This window comes from Pinus tabuliformis, chromosome 4_2 (genome assembly GCF_031772625.1).
Source record: "Pinus tabuliformis cultivar Carrire ecotype Pingquan chromosome 4_2, CPIR1, whole genome shotgun sequence".
NCBI lineage: Eukaryota > Viridiplantae > Streptophyta > Pinopsida > Pinales > Pinaceae > Pinus > Pinus tabuliformis.
Genome location: NC_142304.1, coordinates 439,770,131 through 439,783,353, shown reverse-complemented (window position 1 = coordinate 439,783,353; position 13,223 = coordinate 439,770,131). Strand labels below are relative to the sequence as shown.

Below are 13,223 nucleotides of genomic sequence, written 5' to 3'. Positions count from 1 at the left end.
ATGGACAACCATGTTTAACCCCAATAGTGCTTCGGATGAAATCAAACATCCCATGAGCCGCGTGAAGACGACCAAGAACGAACTCATATAGGCGCATAATAGCATCAATAGTGTTGCAGAGATGCTGATATCTCTGAGCCTCTGGAGCAAGGACTCCCTCGGAACAGAGTCAAAAGCTTTCCAAAAATATACGAAACAACAGTAGACTTTTGAAGAGCGATTTCGTGCCTCCTCAATCACGGCGTAAAGGGTGAAGATGTGGTCAATGGTCTGATGAGCCGGTCGAAAGCCTGCATGTCCCCTAGCTCTGAGTTGTCTCTCCTCAAGGTCACTAGAGAGCTTCCTATGTAGAACAGTAGCATACAACTTCGAGAACGTGTGGCCCACCATGATCGTTCCGTAGTTATTGGGATTTGAGCTAGAACCTTATTTGTGGATCAAATGGATGATGTGGTGTGACCATGTTGGTGGAAAACCTTCACGGACTACATGGTTGAAGAGACCAATCAAGTAGCTAACCAAAGCACAGAAACCGTGCTTAAAGAACTTTGCTTGGTAGCCTTCCTCATCAGCTGCTTTGTTGTTGTTCATCACCCAAATGGCCTCTCTAACATCTCTGTATGAGAATAGGTAACAAGAAGAGAGTGGGGATGTAAGATGAATTAGGGCCTGCTCGGGAATATCATAAAGGTTGGAAGTGTGAGAGAACATGGATGTAGGGTCGAGGTCAGGTGGAAGAGGGAAGCGTTGGGGAAGGTTGGTACGCCAGAATTGTTCAGGGGGGTGGACAAGGAGAGAAGAAAGTTCCCATCTTCTATGAGAGACAGAGAGTCATTTCTTGCAACAAAGGAGACGACGATAAGAAGCTTTGAGGTCGAAGTAGAAGGGTTGAGAGTGGGTGAAGGCATATCGAAGTTCCCGATGTAGAGTCTTCCATTCGTCATCGTACCACTTGTTCATGGAGCAAGATCCAACTTCAGGGGAGATGGAAGTGGAACGAATGGAGTGGGGGAAGGACTTGAGTGTTGCTTCCCAAATGGCAGATGAAAGACAGGTGTATTTAGTGGAAGCAAAATCAAGCAAAGAGAAATGAATCTTCGATGGGAGCATCTTGCGAAGGGTAGAGAAGAAGATGTCAGGGTCTCCTTTGTCAAATCGGAAGGTAGTTCGAGGTGGGCCCCAAGGGGAGGGATAGGGTGGAAGAGTAGGGTCAAACCAGAGAGAGAAGGAAAGTAGTGCATGATCAGCAAGGGAGATGGGGGAGACCGAGAAATGGTGAATAAAAGGTAGCAATTTATGGCTAGCGAGGACATAATCAACTACACTCGCACCCCCGCCATATCGCCAGCATGTGAAAAAGCAAGAGTCTAGGAAACAAGGGAGACCTTTTAGAATCAACAACTCATGGGATTCCCCCAACTGCAATAGATGCTTACCATAAACTGTAGTGGGCCCCAAAGCATCATCTGACATCCAGTGAAGCCCTACTGAATCTGGATCTATCCCCTGGGTACAAAACACATCCTATGATAGGTCATGGAGAGGGATATGGAGATCTCTAGTATAAGCATTGAATTCACCTAGGAGGATGACTTCCCCAACAGCAGAGTACTAGGTGATGTTAATGTACAAGTCTATAAAGGGGTCCCCATTTGAGCCATTATGGATGGAAAATGGTGAAGAGGTTGGGGAAAAGTAATAAACTGTAATGTAGATGTCCCTCGGAGTAGAGACTCCGACGCTAATCTGAATCCACATAAACCTGGTAAACTCATCTTCGGCTACGAAAGATACCATGTTCTGGAGTGAGTCACTAGCAAAACAAGCAACTCCACCTGATCCTCTAACCACTCCTGAGCTTCTCATCTCCTACCTACAAATTGGGATCCAATGGTAACCTACAATATCTGGGAGGGGTCAAACAGGGCTCACATGAGTATCGGTTGTTGGAAATAATACTAAGAGGGGGGGTGAATCAGTATTAGCAAATCAATAACTTTTTCATTTCCATAATCAGATTCATATACACTACTTCAGTTAAGGGAACTCGCGTGTACACGCAACTGTGTTTAATGCAACTAGCGTATATCCAGCAAACTTATGATTCAGTAAATTCATCATATGTTGATCTTTAATCAGTGCATCAGAACTTCATTAACCATATAAACAATAACCAAGTGTAGTAAAAACAAAACAGATCATCACACATAAGAAACACACATGAACGCCATGATTTAAGGTGGAAACCCAATGTGGGTGAAAACCACCTGCTACTGTCGTCTCTGTCTTCTTTTAATATTAACAAAAATCGTTTACAACATTGTACTGACACAGACTCATACCAGTACGCAGGCATCTACCTGCAGAAGGCTACAACCTTCTCTCGTTCTCCAACTTCTACTGGAAGGGAGCTACAACCCCCTAGATCTTGTACTAGCCGATATATTTACTAGTACGTAGGTGCCAGCCTACAGAAGGCTACGACCTTCTCTCTTCCTCCAGGGACCGCGTTTCATAAATTTTCAGACTTGATACTCCTGGAACACAACATCATAATCTGAAGGCCACGTTTCATCCAATTTTCATACTGGACCCATCAACAACATTGAAGCTCAAAATCAATCACCACTGCAATATATCCATCAACTATATCTGCATCAACCCATTACTAAAACTCAATCTAAATCAACCAAACTCGATCAATCATGAACAACCTCTGAACCTCTGACACAACTGAATCAATCATACTTTAACCAATCAACTGCAACAGATAGATCACTTGATAAATCACTCTAACCAGTACACAGATCTGAGTTACATTATCATTCAGAATCAGTTGTAATCTTAAAACCATGCTTCAGATTGTATACGCTATTTGGCAAAAGCCAACCTACATGTATACACAGCTTCCCTGAAGCCAACCAACGTGTATATCTGCAAACACCTTGCTGCACTTCCAGACTTCAGACATAATCACACATAGAGGATGAAACATGTGTTAGTGATCAGATCTAGTCCATTCATTATCAGATCCTCATTAGATTTCATCCATCAATACTGAAGGTATTCACAATCAACCAATCTGAATATGCAGAATACTGTTACCAGAAACAGTCACCAGAACACAATGCAAAACCCAGAATACTGTAACATTAAACAAAACCCTTATAGATCATACTTCAGAAGATATAGGCTACATCCATAAGCCAAACCAGCGTGTATACACCCTTTTACCAAGGGACACCAGCGTACAGATCTGCAAATTCCATTTTGTGATGTATACGCTACTTCTGTATGCTGAATCAGCGTGTATACGTTGTTTTACCAAGGCCAACCTGCGTATAGATCTGGAAATGCTAGCTTAAAGCATCACAACTATTTCAGACTTCATTCATACCCAGATCATCACATTTACATAATAAAAACATGCATCAATATTCAGATCTAGAATGTTCAAGATCAAACGACATAATGATAATACATATAAGTCTTCATGCTCCCAATCCATCAACTTTCATCATCCATAAAGGTGCATCCTTAGTTTAGATCAAGCAAAGCATCACAAACCCATAACCTGCATACTTGATCTCATACTTCATCAGATATTCAATACTTACTTTCCATGGCCTAATGACCTTCTCCTCCTTATATAGTTTTAGGCCTTTCTCGATACCATGGACCAAAACCACTTAGGACCAAATACCTCGGACCAAATATCTTGGGTCAGATACCTTGGACTAAAGAAATAACTTGGACCCAAAAACTTGTTTTCCCAAGACATACGCACTTTTCCTTCTTTGAAAGTGCATGTGTACGTATACGCTCCTTTTGTTCAATGAACCTGCATGTATACGCAGTTTGGTCAAGGTGAACCTGCGTATACCTTTCTTTCTTCATTCTGTGTAGCCTAAACTGTAATTCAATATTGTTACCCTGCAGTACTTTGATCTTCATCTGAGTGATTTGCCATCAAGGACAACCCCTGTATCATAATGCCAACAATCTCCCCCTTTGGACTTGATGGCAATGTTAACTTGTTGCATTGTGAACTATCATCTTATTCAGTTGCCATTGTACATTACTTCTGAACTGATTCCTTTGAACTGCCCTACATCACATCTGTCTGTCACATCTGATATCTCTTCTGTAGATTCATCTAGTTATCACATACAAGTGAGTTGTTCTACTACAAGTGGGTTGCCATCAAGTACAACACATACATCATAATGCCAACAATCTCCCCCTTTGACATCAAGGGCAAAGGGTCATGCTCCCCCTAAGTGCATGCTGAATTCTCTGATAGAGCTCCCCCTTTGTTCATGCTGAGATGTACTGTATCATCCATGCTCCCCCTGAGCATATGCAGAGTTTGTAAATATTTTCAAGAAAGATAACATGACTCTTATAACTCAACTATGTGAGTTTGACCTTCCTATCACCAATGACTCATACATACATTCATTCTCCCAACCAAGTGGGGATATACTAAACTTCACTCATTCACCCAACCAAGTGGGGATATACCAATTTTTTATACATAACTAAAATATTACATCATCCTTCCCATGCATAGTGGGGGTACAAATTACATCATATGATCAAAAGGGACTCATCAAAATACTATAACAGACAAAGACAAATTATTACATCATGAGTCTTGATATGACCTTTACATTGAATGATATACATGACATTTATAACACAGACCAAATATCTAAACAAGACCATGATAGTCATCAGCGACTATCATACACCATATATGATCTGCTCCATAAGCATCTGTCAACAACATCCAGACCAGCAACCTGTATATATCCATGTCAGTGTAAATATCATCAACCTGTGACAAAGATAGATATCAACTCATGCTCTTGATCTCATCAAGATCAACTTGCTTTGTTTCCTTCCATGAATAAACTCAATATATGTCATATCTCCAAGCAGTAACAAAACCATTCACATCATATCATATGTGAAAACACCATAGTCTTCACATGATCTTTCCAAAGGACCTTTAATATATAAACCATGTATCATTACTAGGGAACATCCCACATCTGATAAGCATCAACCATTACAATCTGTGAGTATCAACCTATCATCATAAGGTAAGAACTCATCATCATTATGTGACTAAGTAAGTCATGTCTTCAAATATCCATGTCTTCAAACAACTATGTCTTCATGAGACCTGTAATAACACCATTCTCTTGGCCAACCAACAATATCTGCAACTTAAGTAATCATCCATGTATCCAACATAGCAATATGTATAATTTAGCCATATAAGCATCATCATCATTGATTAGGTACCAAAGACTTCTAAACATAATGCCAACAATGCTTTATTAAAAGCATAGCATGTTCTCCCCCTGAACCTGTTCCACCTGTTCACTGTCAGATCTGATCATTGCATATATTAGTAAGAATTATCAAGGCATCATCATCAATCAGATATGCATAAAGTTATCAACAACTTGTGAGGATCAAAAACACTTCTAAATAACATCCACAGACTGTATACATCTATCCTCAGAAAAGATAACTGACAATTGTCTGAACCATATCAAATCAATTTTTTAAGTCTGTCCCACTACATTTTTCTCAAACCTACATATACGCGACTGTGCAGCTTCGAACTCGTGTATATACGCGACTTGTCTTCATGAAACTTCCGTATGAGATTTAAACCATTGAAGTTTCATACTTTCGACTTCTCCAGAATCTGTCATGTCTGTACACTGTGCCATGCCACATTTTTCTGACTGTACTTCCTTCTTCTTCCATATCTTCAAGTGTGATGATGTTTTCTCCTTTTGGTATGGTGCCTGATATTTTCTCCTACATTTCTTTGCTATATGTCCAAGCTTGTTACATGCATAACATCTTACATGTTTCATATTTCTTCTATAGCAGTCAATGGCTTTGTGACCAAACATATTGCAAGCACAACAATATCCCTTAAAGTACCTGGAACGTGATGATCTTTCTATGTAACGGTCTTGAACCATTCTACTTCTGCATCTGGTTGCAACATGTCCAAAATTATGACATACATAACATTCAACATTATTCATTTGAGGAAATAACCAACTATCACTTCCATAGTTAGGAGTAAAAGATTGTCTTTGAAGAATTTCTTTCCTTGGTTGTTGATGGGATTGACCTCTCATCTCCTTGTTGAGCATTTTAGATTTTGCATTAGAGTTCCTTGTCTTACTTTGTGAACTAGATTCACCTTCAACAGATTCATGAAAACCAAGACCAGTTTTGATAGCAGGAGACCTTTGACTACTAAAAATATCATCCAAGATCTTAGTACTATCTTGAAATCACAAGAGCCTATCCTTTTCTTCTAATTTATCTTTTAGAATATTTACCTCAACTTGATGTTGCTCTTCCTTTTGAAGATACTGCTTCTTCATGATTCCTTCAGCTTTTCTTCCTTCTTCCAACTGATGTCTTAATTTAAGAACTTTGTTTTCTTGTTTTTCAAGAGCTTGGAGTAGTTTTTTATTTTGCTTATTTGATTCTTCAAGATCTTCTTTTAGTGAGAGGATCTTAGCTTCAAGACTTTCATAGTAACTGGATCTATCTCTGAGTTTCTTGATTGTTGTGCTCCTTTCATTTACTTCATTTCTTAATGTTGGCACTTCATCCTGTAGCCTTTGACATTGATCTTCCTTTTCCTTGAATTGCTTCCTTACCTTGTTTCCTTCTTCTAGTTGAGCTTTTAGTTTGGTAGCTTCTTCTTTGAAGGCACATTCCCTTTTGTCCAAAAGATCTTGTTGATCTCTAATTTTGTTTTTAAATTCTGCCTCTATTTGATATCTTTCTTCCTCACCCATAAGAGCAAATTCAGTTGTTTCACTATCACTTTCATCATCTTCAAATGGACGGAGAAATGTATCACTAGAGGATAACAAATTCATCCCTGATAGTTTGTTTGCTTGTTCAACTTCTAGTGATTCTGAATCTGAAGAGTTACTTCCACATATTCCCCAATTGATTCTCCCATTGTCATAGTTCCTTTGAGATGTCTTCTTCTTCTGAGGCGCTTTCTTCTTTAGCTTCTTTCCCATTGTTCTACAGATCTTTCAAGCGATCAAGCTTCAACCAACAGACTTGCTCTAATACCAATTGTTGGAAATAATACTGAGAGGGGGGGGTGAATCAGTATTAACAAATCAATAACTTTTTCATTTCCATAATCAGATTCATATACGCTATTTCAGTTAAGGGAACTCGCGTGTACACGCAACTGTGTTTAATGCAACTAGCATATATCCAGCAATCTTATGATTCAGTTAATTCATCATATGTTGATCTTTAATCAGTGCATCAAAACTTCATTAACCATATAAACAGTAACCAGGTGCAGTAAAAACAGAACAGATCATCACACATGAACACCATGATTTAAGGTGGAAACCCAATGTGGGTGAAAACCACCTGCTGCTGTCGTCTCTGTCTTCTTTTAATATTAAGAAAAATTGTTTACAACATTGTACCAGCGCATACTCATATCAGTACGCAGGCATCTACCTGCAGAAGGCTACAACCTTCTCTCATTCTCCAGCTTCTACTGGAAGGGAGCTAAAACCCCCTAAATCTTGTACTAGCCGATATATTTACTAGTACGTAGGCGCCGACCTACAGAAGGTTACGACCTTCTCTCCTCCTCCAGGGACCGCAATTCATAAATTTTCAGACTAGATACTCCTGGAACACAACATCATAATCTGAAGGCCACGTTTCATCCAATTTTCATACTGGACCCATCAACAACATTGAAGCTCAAAATCAATCACCACTGCAATATATCCATCAACTATATCTACATCAACCCATTACTGAAACTCAATCTAAATCAATCAAACTCAATCAATCACGAACAACCTCTAAATCTCTGACACAACTGAATCAATCATACTTTAACCAATTAACTACAACAAATAGATCACTTGATAAATCACTCTAACCAGTACACAGTTCTAAGTTACATTATCATTCAGAATCAGTTGTAATCTTAAAACCATGCATCAGATTATATACGCTATTTGGCAGAAGCCAACCTGCGTGTATACACAACTTCCCTGAAGCCAACCAACGTGTATATTTGCAAACAACTTGCTGCACTTCCAAACTTAAGACATAATCACACATAGAGGATGAAACATGTGTTAGTGATTAGATCTAATCCATTCATTATCAGATCTTCATTAGATTTCATCCATCAATACTGAAGCTAATCACAATCAACCAACCTGAATATGTAGAACACTGTTACCAAAAACAGTGACCAGAACACAATGCAGAACCCAGAATACTGTAACATTAAACAGAACCCTTATAGATCATACTTCAGAAGATATACGCTACATCCATAAGCCAAACCAACGTGTATACGCCCTTTTACCAAGGGACACCAATGTACAGATCTGCAAATTCCATTATATGATGTATACGCTACTTCTGTATGCTGAATCAACGTGTATACGTTGTTTTACCAAGGCCAACCTGCGTATAGATCTGGAAATGCTAGCTTAACGCATCACAACTATTTCATACTTCATTCATACCCAAATCATCACATTTACATAATAAAAACATGCGTTAGTATTCAGATCTAGAATGTTCAAGATCAAACCACATAATGATAATACATATAAGTCTTCATGCTCCCGATCCATCAACTTTCATCAGCCATAAAGGTGCATCCTTAGTTTAGATCAAGCAAAGCATCACAAACCCATAACCTGCATACTTGATCTCATACTTCATCAGATATTCAATATTTGCTTTCCATGGCCTAATGATCTTCTCCTCCTTATATAGTTTTAGGTCTTTCTCAATACCATGAACCAAAACCACTTAGGACCAATACCACGGACCAAATACCTTGGGTCAGATATCTTGGACCAAAGAAATACCTTGGACCCAAAAACTTGTTTTCCCAAAATATATGTGCTTTTCCTTCTGTGAAAGTGTGTGTGTACATATATGCTCCTTTTGTTCAATGAACCTGCATGTATACGCGGGTTGGTCAAGGTGAACCTGCGTATACCTTTCTTTCTTCATTCTGTGTAACCTAAACTGTAATTCAATACTGTTAACCTGTAGTACTTTGATCTTCATTTGAGTGAGTTGCCATCAAGGACAACACCAGTATCATAATGCCAACAATCTCCCCCTTTGGACTTGATGGCAATGTTAACTTGTTGCCCTGTGAACTGTCATCTTATTGAGTTGCCATTGTACATTACTTCTGAATTGATTCCTTTGAACTGCCCTGCATCACATCTGTCTATCACATCTGATATCTCTTCTGTAGATTCATCTAGTTACCACATACAAGTGAGTTGTTCTACTACAAGTGGGTTGCCATCATGTAAACACATACATCATAACGCCAACATCGATCACGAAGAGGATGTCCACTAATTTGAGAATGTCATACAAGAGTCTCAGTAATGACCAGAAAGATCCATTGCCATTCCAACAACAGATAGAAATGCCTGTACCCTGTTGCCTCCCCAAGCGGGCCCATCATTTGGAACCTCCAGTTCGGGGTTCCTACCAAGGTGGGAAGGAGTCCCAAATGACTAACCAGAGATTCCTGATAACTGCCAATTTCCCTGCTTATCGTGCTGCCAAAACCTGTTCTCTGGATTGTTTAAGTACCACAACATGTGCTCGAGTGAGGTCCTCGTCCAAGAAAATCCTGTTGGGAAGAGAATACAACTTTCGCTTAGCCTTGAGGGTGCAAAGTCAATCAGATGCAGTCTGGAGCCTGAGGAAGAGAGTGGAGTCGTAGCCCAGCCAAGCTCTGTCCATAGTTATATCGGGGAGGCTAAGAGTGTCCCAAAGGAACCTAACACCCACTTCCATAGGATCCGAAGAGGGGTGGGGTAAGGGGAGACCTCTCACCTTGAGATTCAATTCTCTTGCCCGTCTGTTGCGTTCTTCCATATGTTTTGCTTGCAATACCTCCTCAACTGTGCAAGAGGGGTAGGAGTTTTATCCTTCACTCGAACCACCTGTACCCAAGAATTGATGTGTGTCTCAGTTTCTTGTTTGAAGGTGGCTTGTTGGGATCAGATTTCTTCCTGCTTGCTTTTAAGGTCAAGAATTTCTGCATGCAATGCACCATTTGGAGGATGGAGAATTTCCTGCTCTTTGGTTTCATGTAACATCTTCTTAAGGGATAAATTATCCCCCTCCACCTCTGAAACTCTGGCAGAGAGGGTGTGTATTTTTGAACGGAGCTGCTTGTTTTCAGTTTCAAGAAATTCCATTTTCCGCAGCATTTGTTTTATCTGGGTTGTCCAGAATGAGAAATCCGACTCCATGGCTATATCGATCGGGCTGACTACCACTTGCTCTCACTGGTCTTCAACAGCTGATAATTCAGCAAGGCTAAACATGTCATCTTGGCACAACTCGTCTTGTTGCATGGATCCAATCCCTGGATTTGAAACCCATTCTTTTGTCTCTGTCTTTTCCTCAGTGGTAAAATTCATCAAAGGATTTAGAGAAGACCCGTCTACCATCATTTTGCTGTCAAAGTGACTGTCAAATTTAATGGGCAGATTCCATCAAACACTTGACGTGCATCCTCCACATACCACAAATACCCGATCAATTATGTATTTAGATTTGTATTCTGTATCACAACGCAAACGACTAGAAGCAGACCATATCATCTGCCACAAAATAAAATCTATGCAATTCAGACATGCGCAGCTGCTATGTTAATGTTCCCAACCTAGGCATTTGTCTCATAAAGCGCATCACAAAATGGCACATCTGCTATGTGACTGTTCCAAGCGTCACACGGTCACGTTTCCCTATTTCTGGCCTCCGTGGCCAAAGTTATCCTGAGTGCCCTCCAACCAAGTCTTTACTATTTGCGAGTAGAGAAACGAGAACGCGTGATGAAGTCAAATATCAGAGGGACGAATTAAATGCCGAAAGAGATACCTGCCCGTAGCATGGTATTCCTTTTATGCCATGTAATGTGAGAATTGTGCGTGTTCGACCAATGATTCTTTGGCATTGACGCAGTACAGAAAAGAGTGAGGCGTTTGTTCTTGCTCACAAGTGCCAATCAATGAAAATACTTGGTGGATGGTTGCTCTATTTCAGGCACACCATTAAAATCCCATGTAAGGGATATAAAATGCAAGAAAGGAAACAAACAAAGGGTAAAAGAGATTTCTATCTGTTACTAATGTCTATCTGTTACAGACTCTCTCCAAAGCTGGATTGACTCTGGACTCCTGGGCGCTCCTCACCGAATATTTTCATAACTCGTACTATAAAAGACTTTGACCTATTGGAGTAGGTAGAATTAACAATAAAACTCTTACTTCACAGTCAGCTTATGTCAACAGAAACAAATTATGTCAGAGACACAGAAGGGCAACTTGTTTCAACAACCAATGCAAATGCCAGACTGTGACTGAGAAAACGAGGTATAGTAAATTCAACTGATTTGATGAGCGCTAAAGGAGATGAGATACCTTGTAACAGAAATAGATAAATTTGATGGCCGGTTCATCCAAAACCTGAAGAAAACATCGTGAGATAATTGAGGCGGCCTGTTCTGGGTTTGGAAGTTGGGGACTCGCAGAGACGTTCTGTTGCCCAGAAGGCCTGGACGCAACGCCATGGAAGATTCAAAAATAACGACGATGGAATCTCCTCCTGTCTTGCATACTTGATTTCAAATCCTATTATCATTAGGGTCTGAAAAACCGCGCAATTTGTAGAGGTTTGGCAGGCAACAAGCTTCCATTCCTGCTCGTATTAAATATACCTTATCATGTATACGAAAGGAGACGAGGATTAAAAATGTTCACATGTTTTCCCTGCGCGCACGAACACATGGCTACACATACCTAGATAAATTTGGGTAGCATGTCAATATGGTTGTGGTATAATTGTGGGTAAATTTTTCTTCATCGCAATTACCTTATATATAATTTTTAACATAATTTATTTAAAATTTTTAGAAATTATATTTTTTTTAAATTAATATTTACAATTCCTTTATAAATGATTATAATGTTATTTGGAATTATGGGATATAAAATTGGGTGTGGTATAATAGTGGGTAAATTTTGCTTCATCGTAATTACCTTATATTTAATTTTTAGCATAACTTATTTAAAATTTTCAGAAATTATATGTTTTAAAAAATTAATATTCCTAATTCGTTTATAAATGATTATAATGTTATTAGGAATTATGGGATATAAAATTGGGTGTAAGAATTTAAAAGTTTAGGGTGCAGATTTTCATAATGAGGTTTTTTTTTTTTTTTTTCAGAGAGAAAAACATCATGATATTATATTAAGGGAATATAATGAGCAGATACATATAAAACCATATCGAGCTGGCCGACAGATACATGGTCAAAAAGAGACCGGACTAATGCTGATGAGATCAGTACCAATACATTCCAAGTGAGCAACATAGATTCACATGAGACCAAAATCAGTCTAACAAAAAGGAGAGGTCCATAAAAAGATCCAACATATAGCACAGAAACGGCGATAGAAGACCAGCAGAATCAAGCAGGATCGAGCATAGCAGAAATATGGACCAGAGTGGAGGAAATAGGAGCCTTGGACTCCTGAAAGATGCGAGCATTCCTCCATTTCCACAGGAGCCAGCACGTAATGATGAATAACGTTCTCCATGCTGGCCGTTGGTCTGACCACCATCTGAAACCATCCTGAACAGAAGAGAAAACCTGGTAAGGAAAACCATATGATAAGGAGAGATCATACCAGATTTGGGACGATGCCGGACATTGAAAGAACATATGGACATTTGTTTCGGACGCCTGACAGCACATGGAGCATCTTCCGGGGCCCATCCATCCCTTCCTTTGAAGAACCTCCCATGTGAGGTTCCTGTTAGAGAAAACCAGCCACGAAAATAAAATTGCCTTAAGCTGACAGGTAGATTTCCAGAGTTTGAAAGGAAAGGAGGGGCCTGGAAGCGGCGGAAGAAAGGATGAGGCAGCTGCGTATAAATCTTTGACACGTACAGGCTGATTGGAGAACCCCATCGACCAAACTAATTCGTCTTTTAAACCTGTTTGAGTAATACCTTTCCCTGCAAAACAATTAACAGCAGCGGTCCATGTAGGCCGGAGAGAAAGGGGCAGTCCAAGGTCATCTCCGTCCCTCCAGATTGGCGAAGAAGACGAC

The 13,223-nt window shown here is 39.7% G+C and overlaps 1 protein-coding gene across 1 annotated transcript in view; it reads right to left on the bottom strand.

The window, feature by feature from the left end:
- The window catches only part of IREG3 (iron-regulated protein 3), a 71,571-nt gene extending 59,633 nt beyond the window's left edge, over nt 1-11,938 (bottom strand). The window contains exon 1 of the mRNA XM_089428830.1: nt 11,526-11,938. Within this exon, the coding sequence (XP_089284956.1) occupies nt 11,526-11,674 (149 nt within the window). The 5' untranslated portion in view covers nt 11,675-11,938. The remainder of the gene's footprint in view (nt 1-11,525) is intronic.
- Nucleotides 11,939-13,223: the final 1,285 nt, after the last annotated feature.